General features: G+C 39.8%; 1 protein-coding gene across 3 annotated transcripts in view; it reads right to left on the bottom strand.

The window, feature by feature from the left end:
• Positions 1-19504, bottom strand: part of cdh23 (cadherin-related 23) — a 231052-nt gene that overhangs the window by 74573 nt on the left and 136975 nt on the right. For 2 of the 3 annotated variants that reach the window (XM_008285307.1, XM_008285308.1), the window contains 3 exons: positions 17453-17602; positions 16560-16718; positions 740-804 (listed from right to left, as the gene is read on the bottom strand). In XM_008285307.1, coding sequence (XP_008283529.1) covers positions 740-804; positions 16560-16718; positions 17453-17602 — 374 coding nt within the window. Of the gene's footprint in view, positions 1-739; positions 805-16559; positions 16719-17452; positions 17603-19504 lie in introns of those variants that run through there. The other variant, XM_008285309.1, reaches the window with a different exon arrangement.

The following is a 19504-nucleotide window of genomic DNA, read 5'->3' as shown; positions in this document are numbered from 1 at the left end:
TGAGTCAATCTCCATTGACCCCCAAATTAAAATATAAAAACTTTACAGCAGCAATAAATACGTGTACAACCTGGTACAAAAAAACTGTTTTGATCTCTATAGGGTTTCTCTTTTTGACACACCTTTACAAGCGAGAATTCACTTGTTCAAATTATATTAAGGCTTAAAGTTATGTGCATAGTTATGTTTTGCTTTGTTTTTGAAATGTAATGAGGCTCCTTGTTTGAGCAAATTAGGCTTTTTATGTTGTAACAATACTATACAGAAAAAAAGTTAAACATAATGTTCTCATTATGTTCAACTTTTGTTGAAAGAAGCATCTTTTACATGTTTTTTTAATCATGTCTAGAATGTTGGAAACTTTTCCTAACAAAAGCAAAATGGCAAAAACAAAAACACACCAAAATGATGCTCAGTGAGAGGAACAGACAAACTAATACTTACTTGGAAGCCACACTAATTGTGTTCTTTTGATACACTGAAGATAATTAATGAATGGTTTATGTGAATGTGTGTTTTTCTTGGTGTGCAAATCTGTATTTGCGGCCTGAAGAGAGCAGGCGTTAAGATAAGCGCCAGACATTGTTGTAGCTCAGCTGTCTCTGGCGAGGCTGTGTGCCAGGAACACTGTGGTAAAATTGTTAACAAGGGACCAAATAAATGAAAAATTTATGTGGTTGTGTGTTTTTGTGGACTGTTTTTTTGAGTTTGCATGGGAATGTGAGTGGCTATGGCTTACTGGTCTGGCTCGTCACTGAAGTAGTAGCGCACAATCCCAAAAGTGCCTGCATCTCCGTCTGTAGCCTAGACAGAAAAGACAGGGGAGAAAAAAAAGGTTTACATTTCAAATCATGTTTACTTCCATGTTAAATATTATTACAATATTAGTTTTGATTCTCATCCCAACTTTGCATGTTGTTTGTCACCTGCTTAAGGCTCTCCAGGACCAATTGGCAAAACTGTTCTTACAAATTATCTATTGCACAGAAACCTAATGGGGAAAAGTTACAACAGACAAAATGTGCAAGGTACAAAAGTCTGTGAAGTACAAAAATGAATTGTAATTTAAGAAAAAACACACACAGATCTTTACAGGATATTTAGTTTGTTTCTTTCCTGTCATTGATAATATGATTGTTAAGATGTTTTTACTCTGCATACATTTGTGCTTCTGTGTGTCGCTGCATAACCTCCTCTTTCATGTGCGTTTTTGCTCAGTTTCCCAAATTTCTCACCCTAGCAGCTGTCTATGACTGTCTGTGTAACATGAAAACTGCACTTCACTCTCTGGAGGTGTTGATTGGATAAAATCTGATGGGAGAAGAGATAAATCTTTCTCATCCGCATGACCCACCAGTGCCTTAAAAGCAGCAACAACTGCTGTCATATGTTGTGCGGATAAAAGGGGGGAGTCAAAAAAACCTGTAAGAAGAGCAGCACTTTCAGGAATCTTGCACTTTATGAAATGCCACATTAACACGATCTGTCTTTGCAAACGCGCGCACGTATGTGTACGCATGCACTGGTGCATACACACGGGGTGTTGTGTTGGCGCTGATGGATCGCGGCTGGAGAGGGTGTTGTAATAGAGTTTCACTTCAGTGGCTCTGCAGTCAGTTGAAGGGCCAAACCCGAACGTGTCTGCAGTCTGCTCTGTTAACCACAATGCTGGTCACTGTGATTCAGTGATGTCCCGATACCGACCTTATTATGTGGGCTTGTGCGTGTGTGTATGTGTGTGTAAGTGTGTAGAGATTATGCTTTTTTTGACATGGCTGTGACTTACACACTACAGTGAGTCTGTGTATACATAGGTGCAGAGTGATACCAGGGTGTACGCTTAAGCGAAAGGGTCAAAATGTGTGTTAGTTGAAGCTAAACTCTCCGAATGTGGATGCATGGTTGCACATTTGAGTGTGCTAAGGAATACCCGTACCTTTTAAACCTATGACGTCTCTCGTAAATGGAACAACAGCTGCTGCTATCAATGTGTTTTTTCCACACCCTTCTAAAATTTACACCATGCTTTCAGCTCTGGCTCGTATTTCCACAGGATTTTCTACCACATTGTCGTGGATGGCAAATCGATGCTCCATTTTGAATGTTGAAATGGCCCTCGCTTTGTTGTCAAGTGCATCGAAGCACATCCTGCTGTACAAGTAGAGAATGAGACGCTAAATACATATGAGGTGTTTGGAACTCCGGTCAGGTTCTTATATTAACCTTTGAGTTTTCATCTGTTGTGTCTCGGTGACCTCATCAATAAATGCCACTCAGCTGCTTCTCACCATCTCGCCAATTTTTTGCATTCCAACCCTCCCCTCCTCCCTTCTCCTTTATCTCTCCTTTTTCCTTCTGTCTTTGCCTCTCTTTCCTCCCTGCATCTGAACTCCGCCTTCATCTCCTCTGTCTCCCCTCTCCTCTACATATCTCTCTTAGCACCCTCCCCTCCCCCCCCTTCCTTTTGCTCCTAGGTGAGTGACAGGCCCATAAGTGCTCCAATGATAGCGATTGGGGTGTTAGCGTGACAGCTCTTGAGGCAGTGACAGGAGCCCGGCTCAGCCTGGGAGCTGCTGCTGCTGCTGCTGCTGCTTCTGCCTCTTCGGCCTAGTCCCTCTCACCACGACGACAGACAGAGAGGGACAGAGCAAGGGATGGATGGAGAGAAATAAAGAGAAAAAGATGATAGCCATCTCCCCCCCCCCCAATCATTCACCGACCTGCTCCCTTTCTCCCGCCAAACAATCACCATGACAGTATGGTCCAGTCACTTTGCCAACTGCTTGCCAAAGACTTTCAACTTTAGACACAGAAGACCCACAGCAGATGGATAGTAGAGATTGGCTTGTGAAGGGATTTGCTGTCACTTAACACCACAGGCCTAAATCTTTGACATGAGGGTATTATGCATTTGTCCCCTGTCGCCGTGGTGGCTTTAACTTTTTTTTTTTTTTTTTTCAGTTGGGGAATTGGAGGTGATGGAAAAGTTGGCGAGGTGGGATGCACAGGGAGAAAGTGAGTGTAAGATTTAATGAGGAAAGAAATGACATGGAAATAAAGCTGGGCAATGTGCCTAACTAATGTGCTTAAAACCCTCACTGACAATTACAACAAGCATTTAAAGTGCACTGATGGTTCACATAGATAAATAGGTTTCATGCTAATGGATTCATAAAACATCCTTTTTTAGGGACCCTCCAAAAATAACTGAGTTACAAAAACTAAGACCAAATTTGGAGGAGGCGCAATGCTGTAAATAACTGCCAATGAGTACAAAATCCTGTGGGTTTACGGTTTTGTTCTACTACTGTCAGAGATGACACAATGGCAGCAGAGATAAATTCTGGGCCTACACTGTAGTGATGAAAATCTCCCATGAAAATCTCCCCTGTGCTAAGGAGTGGGGCACTGAGCTATCAGAGTCAGCGTCCTGATCAAAATCCAAACTAAGTTGTTACGAAGTTCTTGCACAAAGAGTTAGTGTGCTGCTGATTGCCAATATAAACTCTGCAAACCTTAGGGTCCTCAGGCAGTAACTACAAAAGAGAAATTAGTTCTCAGTTGACCAGTTTGGTTAAATGATGTGTTTCTTCCCATCAGAGAGGCGAAGCCAGCAGGCAAACAAAGCTGTGTGTGTGTGTGTGTGTGTGTGTGTGTGTGTGTGTGTATGTATGTACCTGTGTATATTGTAATGTGTATGTGTGGCTGCAAATGTTGGTGAACATGTGAGAAGGAAACACATGGACAGAGATGCATAGTGTTTCCAGGTTCATTCAGTTTTGAGGTAAAAATGCACCCAAAACAGTTACAGTATAAACACCTATTATTACACTCAATTGCTTTCAAGAGAAAGTGGAAATGAGAGCTTCTCCTGAAGGGTGACAGAACCACAGAGGTAGGAAGACAGTGTGTCTGTGTGCATATGTGTATAAGCTGGGGTTGGGATGGATGAGGGTACAGCAGCAGATTATCAGTCCAGCTATCTCATGGACAGCAAGGGAGGTTAAAGCTGCAGAGGCTTTTCTATCTTGAGTGAGCTGGAATTTGAATTGATTGGCTCCTAAAATTGCTTTTTCTGCAGGAGCTTTGAGAAGCATGGAAAAGGAAACCAATTACTGGCTGTCAAAGCATGCTGTCAAAATAGAGATGACCCCCAGTCCAAACACAGACAACCCCCTCTGTCTCTGTGTTGCACACCTAAACACAATCATAAAAGAATAGATATCAAACACAGACCCACAAAAGCACGCAGACACTACAGTGAAGATGTCCATTTTCTGACAGTCACTGTGGGGGAGACAATGATAAAGACACGGTTGTCAGGGTATCTTCCTCAGCTTGGGTTCCTCAGCTCTGGCTTGTTCTTCTCATGTGGGCTCCTCTGTTTCACTTTCTCCTTATCCATGACAAGATCATAGATCAGCCTTGACAAATACTATACAAGTGGGATACAGACTAGAGAGCAGTTATATTTATACAAGCAGCCCTTTGCGTTTGCTTATTGTGCTGCATATGTGTCATAGACACAAAAAGCAGAATCACATGACAGATTGCATGCTGTGTACTTCAACATTCTAGACACTACCTCAGCAAAATTAAGTGCTGGTGGATCAGCAGTGTGGACATTTGCAGCTCCTGTGCACTCACAGGTATGGGAACAAACAATTAAACTTCAGAGTGAGATAAGTGTTACACAATTTACTCTAGTACATAATTTTCTTTCGAATTTCTTGAGATCTGCTAAAATCCTGAATTACAGAAAAAAAGACAAGGAAAACAGAATTGTTGTGGACTGAATTATAGGTTCAAACTATACAGATATGCCCTTCTGTCATTTAAAGTCTCTCTCCAGTTAATGATTTAACCTCTAAAAACTCATCTTCATGTTTCAAAACTACATATTTTCCATGAAAATAATCCCTTAAAATAGCTTAGCTATAACCCTACACCGCTGCTTCCTCTAGAATGTGCAGATCTATGAAATCTTCATCACTTCCTCCACCCACTGCACTACTTGCTGCAGGTCAAACACACCAGCTCACCTACGCCTTCTCTCTAAAACTGTAAATCTACTCGGCTCAATCTACACAATGGCAAGTTGGAATGTTGGACTGATTTAACCGTACACATTTAAAACGGAAGCAGATTTTGGAGAAGAATAATGATGCAGAAAGCCCCACCCTGCAAGACTGGTTCAAATCTGTGTTTTTGAGACTGTCGTCTGTACACTGCAGTTTCAAGGTGGAAACGTTCACCCATACTGTTGTCTTCTCACAAATAAAAAAACATCACAAGGCTGTTTTTCACCGGAGGTAGTTGTACATCGCTTCTGGTTGCTGCTATTATTCCTTTTTGTCCCTGCTGCTACTGTAGAGGTCCATTGTATACTATGTGGGGCTTTATCAATGACCAATGCTGCAGAGCAAGACAGTCTGGAAAATGCACAGAAACTCTGATACCATGTTCAGACTTTTCAGACATTTCTTCAATTATTAGTCACATATCCCGAACAGCTACTCAGTCTGCACTCCTGTGACTGAACTAATGAGTGAATTTATGCATTATCCTAATATTCACATGAAGCCGTGCGGTAAGACACAAACCTCTACAGCAGTGATGAAGTGGAATCTCCCTCACCTACTTGGATTGAATGAGGACCAACCGCATCTCTCTCCAGTCCCCCAGCTGTGACCTAGAGCACCTGCTTGGGGTTGATGGGAGCCATGTGTGTTTTTACTGCGGACACTTTAGCGTAATGATGATGGTGAGTGTACATTTACGACTGCTTTATTTCTCTAAACCATTAACGAGCAGGTGGGGGTGCTCAAAGCAACTGCTGCCTGCCGACAGGATGGAACTGCCTGTTTCTATTATCTCCTGACCACCCAGATAACAGTGAGACAGAGCAAACGAGAGAAAGATACAAGTTTAACACTTTTTTTAAACAATGAGTCAAACAAAGTAGAGGGGATGTGTTCATGGCATGCCGCGACAGCTTGCGAGATAAATTGTACATGCACATGTAGCCACTATATCATTATTACAATCACATGTGAACCTCTAGGGGAAACACACCAAAAAAATCCTGGAACAGAGAAAAAAAGGCTGTAACGAGAGTGAGAAAGAGAGATGACTGTATTGTGGGCATAAGCTGTAGATGGAGTTTGAGCTGCCAGTGAAAAGGCTTAATGCAGAGCTTTCAGTGGTTGGCAGCTTCATGCCGCTGACAGGTCTTGGTCCTCCCCCTCTCTTTCTGCCTGTGGCCTCAATGATGAAGGAACAAGATTAGCAGAAGAACAGGAGGATGTAGAGAATGATAAAAAAAAACAAAAACAAAAAAACCCCAAAAAAAACAAGAGCACACTGAAGACACTCTGAATACAAGGGAGCGGACTAAGAGAGAATGTGTGAATATACGTTTGTGTATTCTGAGAGCAAGGTTGAGGTGAATAAATTACACAAGTACAGGCAACATGCAAAAAAAAAAAAAAAAGTAGATTCTAGTTTCTGCAGGATATGAACAGACACAGATGCCAAAGAGACACAAACTTTACAGCCCAGGTCACAGGAAGGTGTAAATCAACAGATCACACCACCAGAGCTTCAAAGGGCAACGAACAGAAAATGGAGAGAAAAAGAAAAACATTCACCCACTTCGAGTATCAACCCCCGAAACCCACAGGGCCTGACCTGGCTTAACTAGCCAAATGGCTGTATGGAGAACAGACATCTGGCTGAATGTTTATTGTTCTCCCCTCCTCTCTAAGAAATGCAGCATGGACAATTTGAACAAAGCACTGGAGAATCTAAATGTGCCTTTACTATCCTATGTTAGTTTAAGTGTTGTTAAATGTGAAAGTATATAATATCCTGATAAACACCCCAAAAGCTTAATCATAGTTAGATAAGTCCTTCTGATTTTATCTGCTTATAACATAATCATATATCCTAGTACTGTATTATCTTTGTAACGTGAGAGATAAATATCTCATGTTTAGAGTCTTTGCGATCATAACTCTGTAGTTCTAAAGTAACATTGTTACTTTCAGAACAAAACTCTGACCACCTTGTGACCCCCCCGTTTGACCACAGGGGTGTCACATTTAACTGCCCCTCTGGGAGGGGAGTTCTTTGATTGATCAGTTATTTTACTATTAAAGGCTTCTTCACCCGAAAGACTGCAGAATTTCTACCGCAGAACTTCTCACTTTGGTCTCCTTTTGTTATCAACTTTCAACTCAACACACTGATCCAAGCTGAAGGCCATGTCTCTCCTAACACCAGACGTCGCTGCACCTGCATTCAAATCCAAGGACACTGCAAGTATTGAGCTTTCTATCTCTAAACGGGTGTTTCATAATTACAATTGCCTTTTAAACAAAGATACCAAATTTAACAGTTATCTGCTGCTTCGGGTGAAAAGGCGTTTCCAATCCTATGTGCCAATCGGTTTCTCACTCTCAGATTCTCACTCAGCTTTTTCATCATTGTTTGTATTTTATGTTTGTTGTTGTTATTTGTTTGTCGTAGTTAGAAATAAATGTTTTGTGCGTATACAATTGTTTCTTGTGTTTTCTACAGCTTACTTTCAGTCACTTACGTATGCGATCTTTATAGTTAACGGAGCTCTACGTTAATTCCCTAACAGTATAAAACACTCTTGATTGATCACCAAGAGTAAACAGCTTATTAGAATTATTGTGCTAATTCTGAAATTATATCGGTGGATGAATAATTTAAAGGTTGGTTTTGATAATTCTAATTAATGCAATCATTTGCTTTAGTGTGGAGATACGTCTAACTTATTTCTTGCCCTACATTTCTCAGTTGTAATTTTTTACTTTTCAATGCTTTATATCAATGTAAACTGAATATACTTTGATTTGAAACTGCTGGATGGAGAAAAAAATATTTGAAGACTGTTGTATTGGACCTTTGGGAACTGTGATGAACAGTTTAATTATTTTTTAGATATTTTAGAGACCAAACAATGCATTGATTAACTTCAAAATTGACGGACAGATTAGTCCTTTGTAATTCGAGTAAATTCCAGGAGCATCCTTCCATTAAAGCAGTGCTTAGTTGACACCCAGGTGGGTTTGATTGACTCATCAGAGGCTTTTTCAACTAAATCAAGCTGCAGCCATTTTTCACCTGTTAGGAAATATGACTGTGCCTCAAGTTTCCAGCAGAATATTGCTCACTAGGTAGCTTCGGGATAGTGGGAAACATGGCATCAGAAATAAGTGAAAATGTCAGAAATCAAATTGTTATTTTCAGAAAACAGGGGCTTTCTCAGCATCAAATCATGGCCAATGAGAAACTTTCTAAGGGGCCAGTGCATGGCACTCTAACACACTCTGCAGAAACTGGAGCAAAAGTGAACAAACCATCAGAGGACCAATACATCAAGCTTTGTTCAGCGAGAGATAGAAAAGCAACTTTATGATAGACAGAGAATTAGCAAAATAAAGAGTACAAGACTTGACAAGCAAAGGTCCTGTCAAAAGAAGAATGTCTCAGAGGCTGAATAGACTCCCTAAAGCTTTTATAGGCAGGGAAAACAAAACTAAAGCTATATTTTTTAGACCAAATAATGTATTAACCCTCTGCACTCCACACAGTGTCTGAGCATTTTTGCTTCAATCATGTGTGGGCTCAGTTTCACTGGGACGTAAAGCTAAGCACCTCTATAGAAACAGCACAACCATGGCATATAGAGCCATTTTTTCCATATTTAATGTTAACGGTCAAGTATGTTTCAGTTTCTCCTGTGTCTCTCTTTATTGTGCCTCTGCAAAACACAACCTGGAGTCCAACAAAAAAATTCTGACAACTCAGTCAGTCATGGCTTCTTAGTTGCACTGACGATGCAGATTTTTGTTTTTGTTTTGTTTTTTACAGGATCTGGTACAAAAAGTTTATTTTTGGCAAATTTCTGAATCAGACATGCAGTAGAAAGTGATTTTGATTACACTTATTTTTGGTTATTTTTCCTGTACTTCACACATGATCTATTCAAGGTCCGTTGCACAGTTAGAAATCAGAATTTTTTTTGTTTTTACAGTTTTTGGCCCTGAAAAATTCTGTAAATTATGGGGATTTTTGTAAAGCAAAAAAACCTGCTAACAGGTGTTGGGGTTCAGAGGTTTAATTAAAAAAAGAAAAAAAAAAAAAGAACTGGCAGACCGTTTGACCATTTTAATGAATTCTAAAAATGCTTTAATACATTGGCAAAGTGCATTTTTTCTTTGTTTGTTTTTACCGGTATTATCTGGATGAAGTGAAAGACTAAATTTACACATGGCTAAAATAAATACAGTAGAAAATTGACCTCACCTCTTCAGAGCTAACAGTGAACCCCAGAAAAGTCTGGACTTTTCAGACTCCTTTTAGCTCCCTCATGTTCACCCTCTGCCATGCAAACCCATTCACATCACATTTCACAATGTCACAACACCCATGATAAGGACCCTATTATTAACAGAAAGAATATGAGCTACACTAGTGAGAGTGAGTTGGACTTCACCCCTTTTATTATAATAATGAATTATAATTACCGTTGTGACTATTACCCTATAAACTCCTGTCTAAACAGTGGCACAAGCAAAACATCCTCTACTCTGTAATTTATAAGCTTCTGCCAGCAGCATTTATCATTGTGCCTGAGCTCTCAAACATCAAGCATCTGCACAAAGCCTGGAAAGCACACAGCAGGAGATGAGTAGATGACCCTAATCTATGAAGAATGCTGCCTGCATCTGATGTATTTCATGGGCGCAACTATAAGAAGAAGAAAGGAAGGTGGCAGGCAAACTGCACGTCTATATGCATATGAGATGTGTTTTCTGTGGTAGCGCCTGATGGGCGGTAAGACCGAGAGAGAAAGAGAGAGAGAGATAGTGTTATCCAAGCAGAAACAGGCAAGAAACCACAGAGCAAATCAATGCAACACCTGAAAACCATTAGTAATCTAATGGTAAAACTGAGAAAGAGGAAAAACAACAAGAACTGAGGGCATAAAATAAATAAGAAATGAAAGAAGGCAGATCTTCTGAAACCCAAGGAGACAAAAAATCAGAGTGATTCACTGATACGAGCAGCTGCCTGGTGTCTAAAGTCCCCAGGGTAAGGAAGAGACAGAAAGAGAGAGCGAGAGAGAAAAGGACCTAGACAAAAGAGTAAATCACAATAAATATTTATAATGATAAGTAATGCTGCAGACCATAAATATTAAAGAGTCGCTGCTTGTGTGTGTGTGTGTGTGTGTGTGTGTGTCTGTGTCGGCGTGTGCTGGTATGTTAAGTGTAAGTGTCCACAGGGATGCAGGAGCGGGCAACTGAGTAATGCATTGGCTAACATTGTACATAAGCTCTGATCAGATGGGCCATGAATATTAACACGAGCAAAGCATTTCAATTACATTATCAGATCGCTTGTTTGGCACTTTTTAAAAACAACTGGGAACCAAAATGCATAATTTTAATTAGCATAGGTATAAAGTATTATGTAAACAACGCCCGGACCCCGCCCGGTTTCTATATAAGCCATTTTCGCTGCAGTATTGATATGCCGGGCGACTGCAGAAACACTTTCATGCTCGGAGAAACGGCACTGTACCGAGCTCTTGAAAATAACTCCATTCGATGTGAGAGAAACTATTATCAGTCTCGTGTTACTGTAATAGCAGAGGATAAAACTTAATTTGATGATTCTGCCTGCTGCTGTTGGCACTACACTGGAGGTCCAGATAGCCTTATAGTGTGAGGGTAATTTACTCATTTGTTTACACTTCAGTTACTTGATCTATGTGTGCAGAGTTTCCCTTACTGAGGACGTTCTCTTGAATACAAAAAAGTACAAACTCATAGCCAGTTCTTGACTAACCCAAAAGGGTAAATTCACCTTTAACATGAATCTACAGATGTAGTCATTGTGCACGATAATAAATGCTTTTGTTAGACTCCTCTCAGGATGCCATGATGATATTGTCTCATCATTGTCATCAGTAACGTCGTCAGCGATGGCAAAAGCTATTCTGGATGGACCAAACACCGCTTTAAAGTCATAAAGGTTATAGTCGGTGCTTCAATAACCTGAAGTTACCTACAACGCCTTGTAAAAGAATGGTTTGAAATTTGGGGAAATGTGCTTAATTACTTTCTTTCTGAGAAAGAAATCAGATGTCTAATACTGCCCACAGTATGCTCAATTTAAAGCTAAAGCCAATGTCGGATTAGGTCACCACAGCATAAAGACAGGAAATAGGGGACATCAGCTAGCATAGCTCCGTCCAAAGGTAAAAAAGAAATCATCTTGCTCCATCGGGTCCTTTAAAGCCTCTCATCTCACAATGTAAAAACCACAAGTTGTTGTTTTACATGGTGTTGTGTGCTTTAGCAATATCTTGCACAGGTGCAGTGACTTCTTGGATATTTTGTCATGAGGTGAAAGTGTTAATTAGTGAGCTTTCAAGGTAGGTGTATTTTGGAGCTTTGGAGTGAACTCACTGTCTTGCTTTATATGCTAAGATATGCTTATCAGCTCTTTCTTTAGTTTCAAACCTGGTACACAAACAGGAAAGTGATGAGAGCGGTATCAACTATGTAATCTAACACTTGCCAAAAAGTACAATATTTGCCAAACGTTCCAACTATTCCTCTTTCCAGCTCATTTGTGTATAATTAATGAAGAAACACTCTGGTCAGTCTCTGTGGTCCTGAATTAATTAATTCATTCCGTGCCCAGGAAACAGTTTCTACTCCAGGAGAAATTGCTTCCAACAACAAATTCCAATAATAACTATCTCAGACACCGAGATGCTGCTTTAATCAATCAGAAAGTCTCTACTTTATTTCTAGTTTATTTATGATTTCCTAAACGGTGAAAACTCTGTTCATGTGTGATAACAATCGAAATACAACTTTATCATTAGTAAAGTAACAGTGTGGCTTGCAGAGAAATCCTGATAAATCCGGTCTCTGTTAGGGATAATAATTGATAATTATAAAATAATAAATGAATAATAATTAATGAAATTGTTGCTGTTGCTCCTTGCGTAAATGTACCCAACCCCTTCACTATGAAGACACTAATATGGGTCCTGCTGCTCTCCGATGCTGCAGGTATGTAATAAACTCAGAGTAAAGATTCCTAAAAACAGCTGGAAGCAACAAACTAAACCGTGACTCTCTGTGTCACAGCTCTGATGTGAAGAAAACCACACAGTTTGACTTGCTGCTGGATCCTGAGACAGATTGCATGTCTAAGAGGGATTTTTGTTGCATTTGTAGTACAAGGTGTGTCAGAAAAGTTCCAGGACTGCTGTCACAAAAGATGTATTTCAAATCCAAACTACAAACTTAAAGTTTTCCCCTTCAAAGTAATCCCCCTGGAGTCTAATGCACTTTCCCAGCCTTCTCTGCACTCTTGGAAGGATTCTTCCAGGATCCTCCGCAGCTCCATCGTCACAGCCATCTTGATGTCGTCCACGTCTTCAAAACAAGTCCCCTTTGAGCTTGGGGAAGAGGAAATAATTCCACAGAGCCTGGTAGGGTGAGTAGGGAGGTTGCTCCAGCACGGCGATGTTCTTCTCAGCCAGGAACTGTCAGATGCTCAGGACATAGTGAAGCAGCCCCGACTTGTCCTGCCACAACTCTCTCCTCTTCTAACGCACTGAACGAAAGGGGAAAACTCGTAGTTTGTAGGTTCGGTTTAATGTGACACCAGTCCTGGAACTTTTCTGACACACCATGAATATCACCTTATTGCTGAAAAGCCCTGTGATTGACTGAAATCTCCTGTCAAATTTAATTTCCTCCTGGAAGTCTTGAATTACAATATAGAGAAAGGTTAGGAGGGATTTTTTCCCCGTGATGCCTAAAAAACACTGCTTACCCCAGCTTTAACATAACAGTGACCTATGCCTGAATTGCAAAACTTTACACTTTAACAGACTGATGGACCCAGACTGAATCAGGCTACATTGAGATGTTAATAATGAAAAACTTGTCCAGCCTTTCGGTGGTAAAACATAATTCGACCATCTGTTGTACCTTCAGCCATCTGACAGAGAGCACTGTGAGGCAAATCTAGTCTAATGATCCGCTTATACTGTAAGGCCTTGAGTTTCATCTGTGCACTTGGACAAGCAGACAGTTTGAATAGCTGGAGGAGACTAAGGGAGGCAGGTACATAACGCCAGAAAAAAATGGAAATGTGGCTGCCATAGGCGCAAATCAAGCGATGATTTAAAGAATAACTAAAAAATAAAGTACAGAATAAAACTAACTGGAGTTACGCAGGAATGTATTAACAGAAACAGTTGCAAGGGGTTGTCATGCATTAATTTGTTAGAATTAATGATTGGACTGCAGTTGGTGAGTGACATAATTTGACTCTAAGTGAAGGGACAGATAGAAAAGGTTTTTATTTCACCAGTGCTGACTCACAGCAGTGGGCTATAAAGTGTTGCAGTGGTGGGCTGAACGTAATCAAGGCTACTTTCTATTTCTGTACTCTATATTTTAAAATTCATGGTGAGAACAAGAGATTAATTTATATAAATAAGATCTATTACATGTACAAGAGTGAAATCAGTCCCTTTGCCACTTCTCCACATCCACTCCAAACTCTGTCTGAACAGTGCAAAGCAGAAACACAGCATTTACCATATTTATGTGTCTTACTTTAGACTTCATAACTTATTTTAAACATTAATACATGGATAACATTGCAGAACACATCCCTCATCAGTCACACAAACACGTGAGGCAGCTGTGGCTTGTTTGATCAGACTGCAGCATATAAACAAACACTCTCCGTTATTTTAATTGGATTACAACTGTTGTGACGTACTGTCTAAATTACTAATGAACTAAATTATGACAAAACCACACTGGTAAACAAGTCTATGCAAACACATTGCAAAGCACACAAGCACACAGACACAGTAAATGTAATTCTAATGGGGTAACAAATAGAGAAAATGCCTAAAATGACCAGCGGCTCTGTGGTCATTGTGGTCATGTAGTGACTTCTACAGTATTAAGAGTGATTGTTGTGTGTGTATATATGTCCAAAGGTCTGAGTCTCTGACATATTTGAATTTAAACCTGGAAATAACCTGAAAATCTGAGGATTTGGAAACCTTTCAAAAGACAAGACATTGTGATATATAAAACGACATGTGCCACTACTTCTTAATTCAGTTGAGTTAAATTTGTGGCATTAAGCATTTTTTATTTTTTTAGAAATCTCATTTACACAAAAGTCAGATTTCTTTCAATCGAAGCAGAACAAAGGTGGACTTAATTGACTCATTAGAGGCGTTTCCAGGTAAATCAATTTGCAAGCACTGTTCACCAGTGTCAGAACACTACTCACTATTAGCATTGTGATTGTGGAGTATGGAATCAGAGCTAAGTGAAAGTGTTTTGAAGTCCGATTACTCCAAGCAAAGAAACTCGATCAGTTCATCCACACCAGGATCAAGAAACCAAAAGTGAAGACACAATCAAATGATTAATACATTCAGCTTTGTTCACAGAGAAACAGACAAATGACTTCAGCACAGATACAGAATTTGCTGAATAAAGAACAAAAGACTCCAATCGGGAAAAATCTGTGCCAAAAGAAGGCTGTCTAATAGTATCTCAGAGGATAAGTAGAGTCTCTAAAACATTTCTCAGGAGGGGGGAAGAAACCGAACACTTGGGGTGGACTATGACAGAGTAGCATTTCAAAGTAGATGGCTGGAAAAAGTCCTGTTTACTGATGAATTCAAAATGTGTGGCAGTCACAGAGGGGTGTATGTAAGGAGATGAACAGGAGACAGAATGACACTGCAGTGTATCAAACCCATGGAAAAAGATGCTGCTGGGAATATTCAAGTAGGGGGGCGGGGGTTTGTTTCTCTGGAGCAGCACTGGATCAACTCCACCCTGCATGTTTGCGGGGAAGGATTCATCCAGCAGCAGGACAATGAACCCAAACACACCTCAAAGTTTTGCAAGCAATACTTTAAGACTAAGAAGTGCTGACTTTCCTCCACAGGCACCTGACCTAAACCCCACGGAACATTTAAGGAAACATTTACCCACTTGAAGACTGAGAAACTTTACTTTTCATTCAAATCGTAAAGCTGATATCATTTGTAATGAAAACTGCACCAGTGGTCTCAACCTGACTGTGTGTGTTTTTTGTGTGTGTGTCAATTTCCACTTTTCAGTCCCGGAGCAAAACTCGCAAAGTGTATTAAACATCTGTTTAATCTGGCACCTCAGGGGATTGTGTGTGTGTGTCTGTGTGTGTTTAGAAGTGTGTGTGAGCAGGTCAGACTATCTAAACCTTCATCTAACAGCGTATATGAGAGCTTCCATCCATGCCTCGCTGAGAGCCGTCACTTCACATTCTGTTTACAGTCCATACACTCTGCGCAGCTGGCAATCAGGATTCCACGGCGGGCCGTGCTCTCCAGCACGACGCCAACATCAGCCAGACTTATCGGGTTTTAGACTGCCCTGCAATCTCCATTTCATGAGCACCCAGTCTATAAACACTATTGATTTTCACACTGTGCTTTTTGGCACTTGTATCTAGTGGATTGTGGGCGTTCTGTCACAGGACTGACTGGTAATGAATAATAATGCAGCGTTATGGGAAGATAGTGAGAGATTTTTTCCGATCTGGTTATAGTAGAAGCTGCTGGTCTGGACAGAGGGTGAGTTTTGCAGAATGGTGGGAGCACAAGGTGGAGTGACTTCAAGGACACCTCAACTGTGAGAAACTAAACAGCTCCTAAAAGACCTGGAGAGAATAAATAATACAGCATGTTTTCTTTAAAAAAAAGAAAAGAAAAGAAAAAAAAAAAACAGCCTTGAACTGAATTCTTAAATTGGATTATTATTTTAAAAGAGGTGGTTGTGTAATTATTATTGACATATGTAATCTTAATCCAATATGAAAAGCCATACATTTTAAGATCCTCTGATAATAGACATTTCTGTAAAGCTAAAATGGATTTTATTTTTGCAAATAGCAATTAAGTTTAGGTGTGGAATATGAAACTTTAAATCTGAGCTATAAGATGTAATTTGCAGGTAATCATGAGAATCCTTTATCTTGCCAAAACAATGCTCTGCATTAATGTACTCAGTGAGCATGTACGCTGGAGGACTTTCCTTAAATGACTGCACTGTAAGTAATTTAGCTAAGTGACCCAATGCAGTAGGTGAATAGATAAGTGAGATGAGAGTTTTTCCATTTGTGTTTTTGTACTTTGGTCTGAGGTAGCCTCCTCGAGTCACCATAAATCATCACTCATATAAGGAACTCTCCAGAGAGTCGTTGGTCACATGGGCCAAACAAACATCCCAAGATTTAATTCCCAATAAAACGAGCCTTGTAAAAGTTACTAGTATAAGTCAGGTTTTATTTTAATCAGTTTTGTTTCCAGTTAAACTTCTCTTCAGGAATAAATCACCAGAAACAGCTCTGTGAGTTATTTATCACATTCTCGGCTATGTAAACACAGCACAGCGCTTCGCTAAGACACTCACCAGGATACGCAGCAGTGATGTACCAGGAGGCGTATTTTCAGGAAGGCTGATGTTGTACAGTGGCCGGCTGAAGATGGGCCGATTGTCATTCTCGTTGATTAGTTCAATATAGACACGTGCAAATCCCACATGGTCAGACATGGACTCATTGGCATAAAGCTGAGAAGAGAAAACAAGCATTACATTATAAACTATAACTTAATAAAAAAAAAAGAAACAATACATATTTCATTACATTATATACTTGACATTATTACTGGTGTTCTAGGAATTATAATCAGAATTTGCTAATAAATTGGCTTGTTTAAGATTCAAATATGTTGGGTTAAACACAGAGTAGGGTACCTTCTGGGTCTGTAAACAACTCAGGGGTAAGCTGAGGTGACAAAATACCAATTTCACTGTTTAAACAATTCTGCAGTGTTGAGAAAGTGATATAGCCCCAGTCTACCTGAGCCTCGGACCCAAACAAATAAAAACAAGTCGCAAGAAACATAATGACGCTACATTCAGTGTTATTTTTTTTAGAAATCAGTCTGGATCCAGAGTTCATTCAAGGGCAAAAGGACACTGTAACTGCTGCGCCATTGAATGAAGATTGCCTTCTCTTAATCCATCTTTTATTTCCTCACCAAATTGATCATTAAGACATTTACAATGACAAAAAACACAAGTTGAATTTCTATGTGAGAATCCTTCATCTTTAGTATAAGTATAAACTGAAAAGCTGTTTCGTGTGCAGGCCACTGTGTTCCCCTTATGTTCCTCATTCAGATATTCTCTCACACTTTTGATTCTTTTCTTTACGACTGAAGTCGAACCCAGCGTTAGGCTTCTCATGCAAATGTGCAGGTAGGCACTGCAAAAGCTCTTAAAACAAGTCAAACACTCACTGAAAAGCTGTAGCTGCGAATATGTTCAAAGTCCAGTGGCATGGCAACCCTCATCCTTATGTCAGCACGCCCTTGTACCGCTGTGGGTGAGATGGTGAAGTACTCTGAGTTGTTTCCTGTCAGAAACACCTGGAACATGCTGTTCACCCCCTGCAGCAGAAAGAAGAAAGAAGTTAGTATTAAAAAAAAAAAAATAAATAAAAAAAGGGGGGGGGGGGGGTAAAAAAGACAATGATGTCAAGTGCTGATCTACAGTGTGTTTGACCCACTGGTGATGAATGTAGAGGATAACATTTTATGCTATAATATATCTAGCAAGCTTTAATGAACAATCAATGGGCAAAACTCACATTTCATGACAGATGTACAAAGACAAGCAAAGATGACATCATACCAACCCCTTCCTTTGCACAAACCTTCACACTTTTTCACATTTTAAGAATTCTGATGACTGTTGTACCCCGAATTACTTACATCACTTGCACCAGTGGTGACAGCAGAATAATAATAATTCCATAAGCAACCAAAAGTAAGGAGGTCGAAGATGAGGTCCATATGTCCTGCATAGTCTGGTAATTTACCATAATCACGAGACAGAGAGGTTTCAATCGTGCATTAAAAAAATAAACTTTTTTTAAATATAAATTTTTTTTTAACCTTTGTTACCCTTTTAATGACATTTTGATTTTTTTTTTTTGAAATATGTTTTCTTGTCTTTGCTATAAGGCTGTGAAATGGCAGGTGTACTAAATATTAATGTATTCAAAAGACAAGGGGCCTGCACTAGGTACATTTATTTATTTTTTTCCTGAGCATGTATTCACAGAAAATGTTCTTATCATGATGCCTCACAAGCAGCATCAGTTGGAAAGCCAGCCCATTTTTCTCTTTTCAGTCTTGAACGAGATGTTTCTTTTCTGTCTCTGCATGGAGATTTTTACAAAGTGGCAGATCATAAGTGACTGGTAATGCATTCAGTAAATATAGTCACCATCATATTGGACACTTCAAAACAAAAAAGCCCTTTCCTATTTCTGCATGAAATACTGCAATTTGTTGGTAAAAATGGTGATAATGGGGATGTAAACCCTTAAATTCTTTTAGGGTCACTACCTATTTGGACCTTAAGATGAGCTTCACTGGGTGTGCTAGTAAAAGAAGGTAGGGACAACAGAGTAAGAAAACCAATCAAAATGTACAGACATGACAAGATTAGACTGTAGAACATAACTACAGATAAAACATTAAAACTATGTATTTTAATCATATTCTTGTGTGGTTTTTATGGAAGACAAATTGATGTGATTCCTGATGACAACCATGACTATCTACTTCAATACAGACAAGTGTCTGGGTTTGGTTTCTAGTCACTGCTGTGTAAGTTGCCAAGACAATGTTTATGATGATGTAGACTTTGTAAACACCTCACTAATAAATCAAGGAAGCTCTGTGAGTGTATCTGTGAGTGTGTGTCTGTTCTTAGCTTTTCTTGGCAACCCTTTATCCCATCTACTTCAGTGTTGGCAGGTGTGTTGCTAGGGACCAAAGGAAGTGCAGTGTTCAGTGTGAAGTCATTTGGATGAGTGCTTGTCAAGGAACTCAAAAAGATAAAGTTGGTGACTACAGTAGGGCTGAGGTGTTGCATAATGATGTCATATGTTACAACAACGGTGCGTTGAAGATATGGCTGTAGTTGGTTTTCCCTTGAGAACAAGCTGTAGCTAAAAAACACAGTCCACGATCATCTAAATGTGGGCGCGTTTCAGGCAGGGAGCCCACAATGTGTTGCCCTGTAAAACCTGCAAACTCGAAACAACTAATCACACCAGTGCAACGAGCGCTTGAGGTGAAGGTGACTTTTCGGCCAGTTTATGATTTGGATTTCCTCCAACATCCATGTATGAATGAAGAAATGCTTAAAATAACACTATGGACTGTTAATCTGTAAATCATTTCAGTCATTTTCCTTACCTCACACTGGTGCTAAAATATATTTTCCACTCTCCCCTCTCCCATCTAAGCTCCTCCCATCAAACAAACATGTGCTCCGAA

This window comes from Stegastes partitus, unplaced genomic scaffold (genome assembly GCF_000690725.1).
Source record: "Stegastes partitus isolate 25-593 unplaced genomic scaffold, Stegastes_partitus-1.0.2 Scaffold396, whole genome shotgun sequence".
In the NCBI taxonomy this organism is placed as follows: domain Eukaryota; kingdom Metazoa; phylum Chordata; class Actinopteri; family Pomacentridae; genus Stegastes; species Stegastes partitus.
This window is presented reverse-complemented; position numbering and strand designations above follow the sequence as displayed.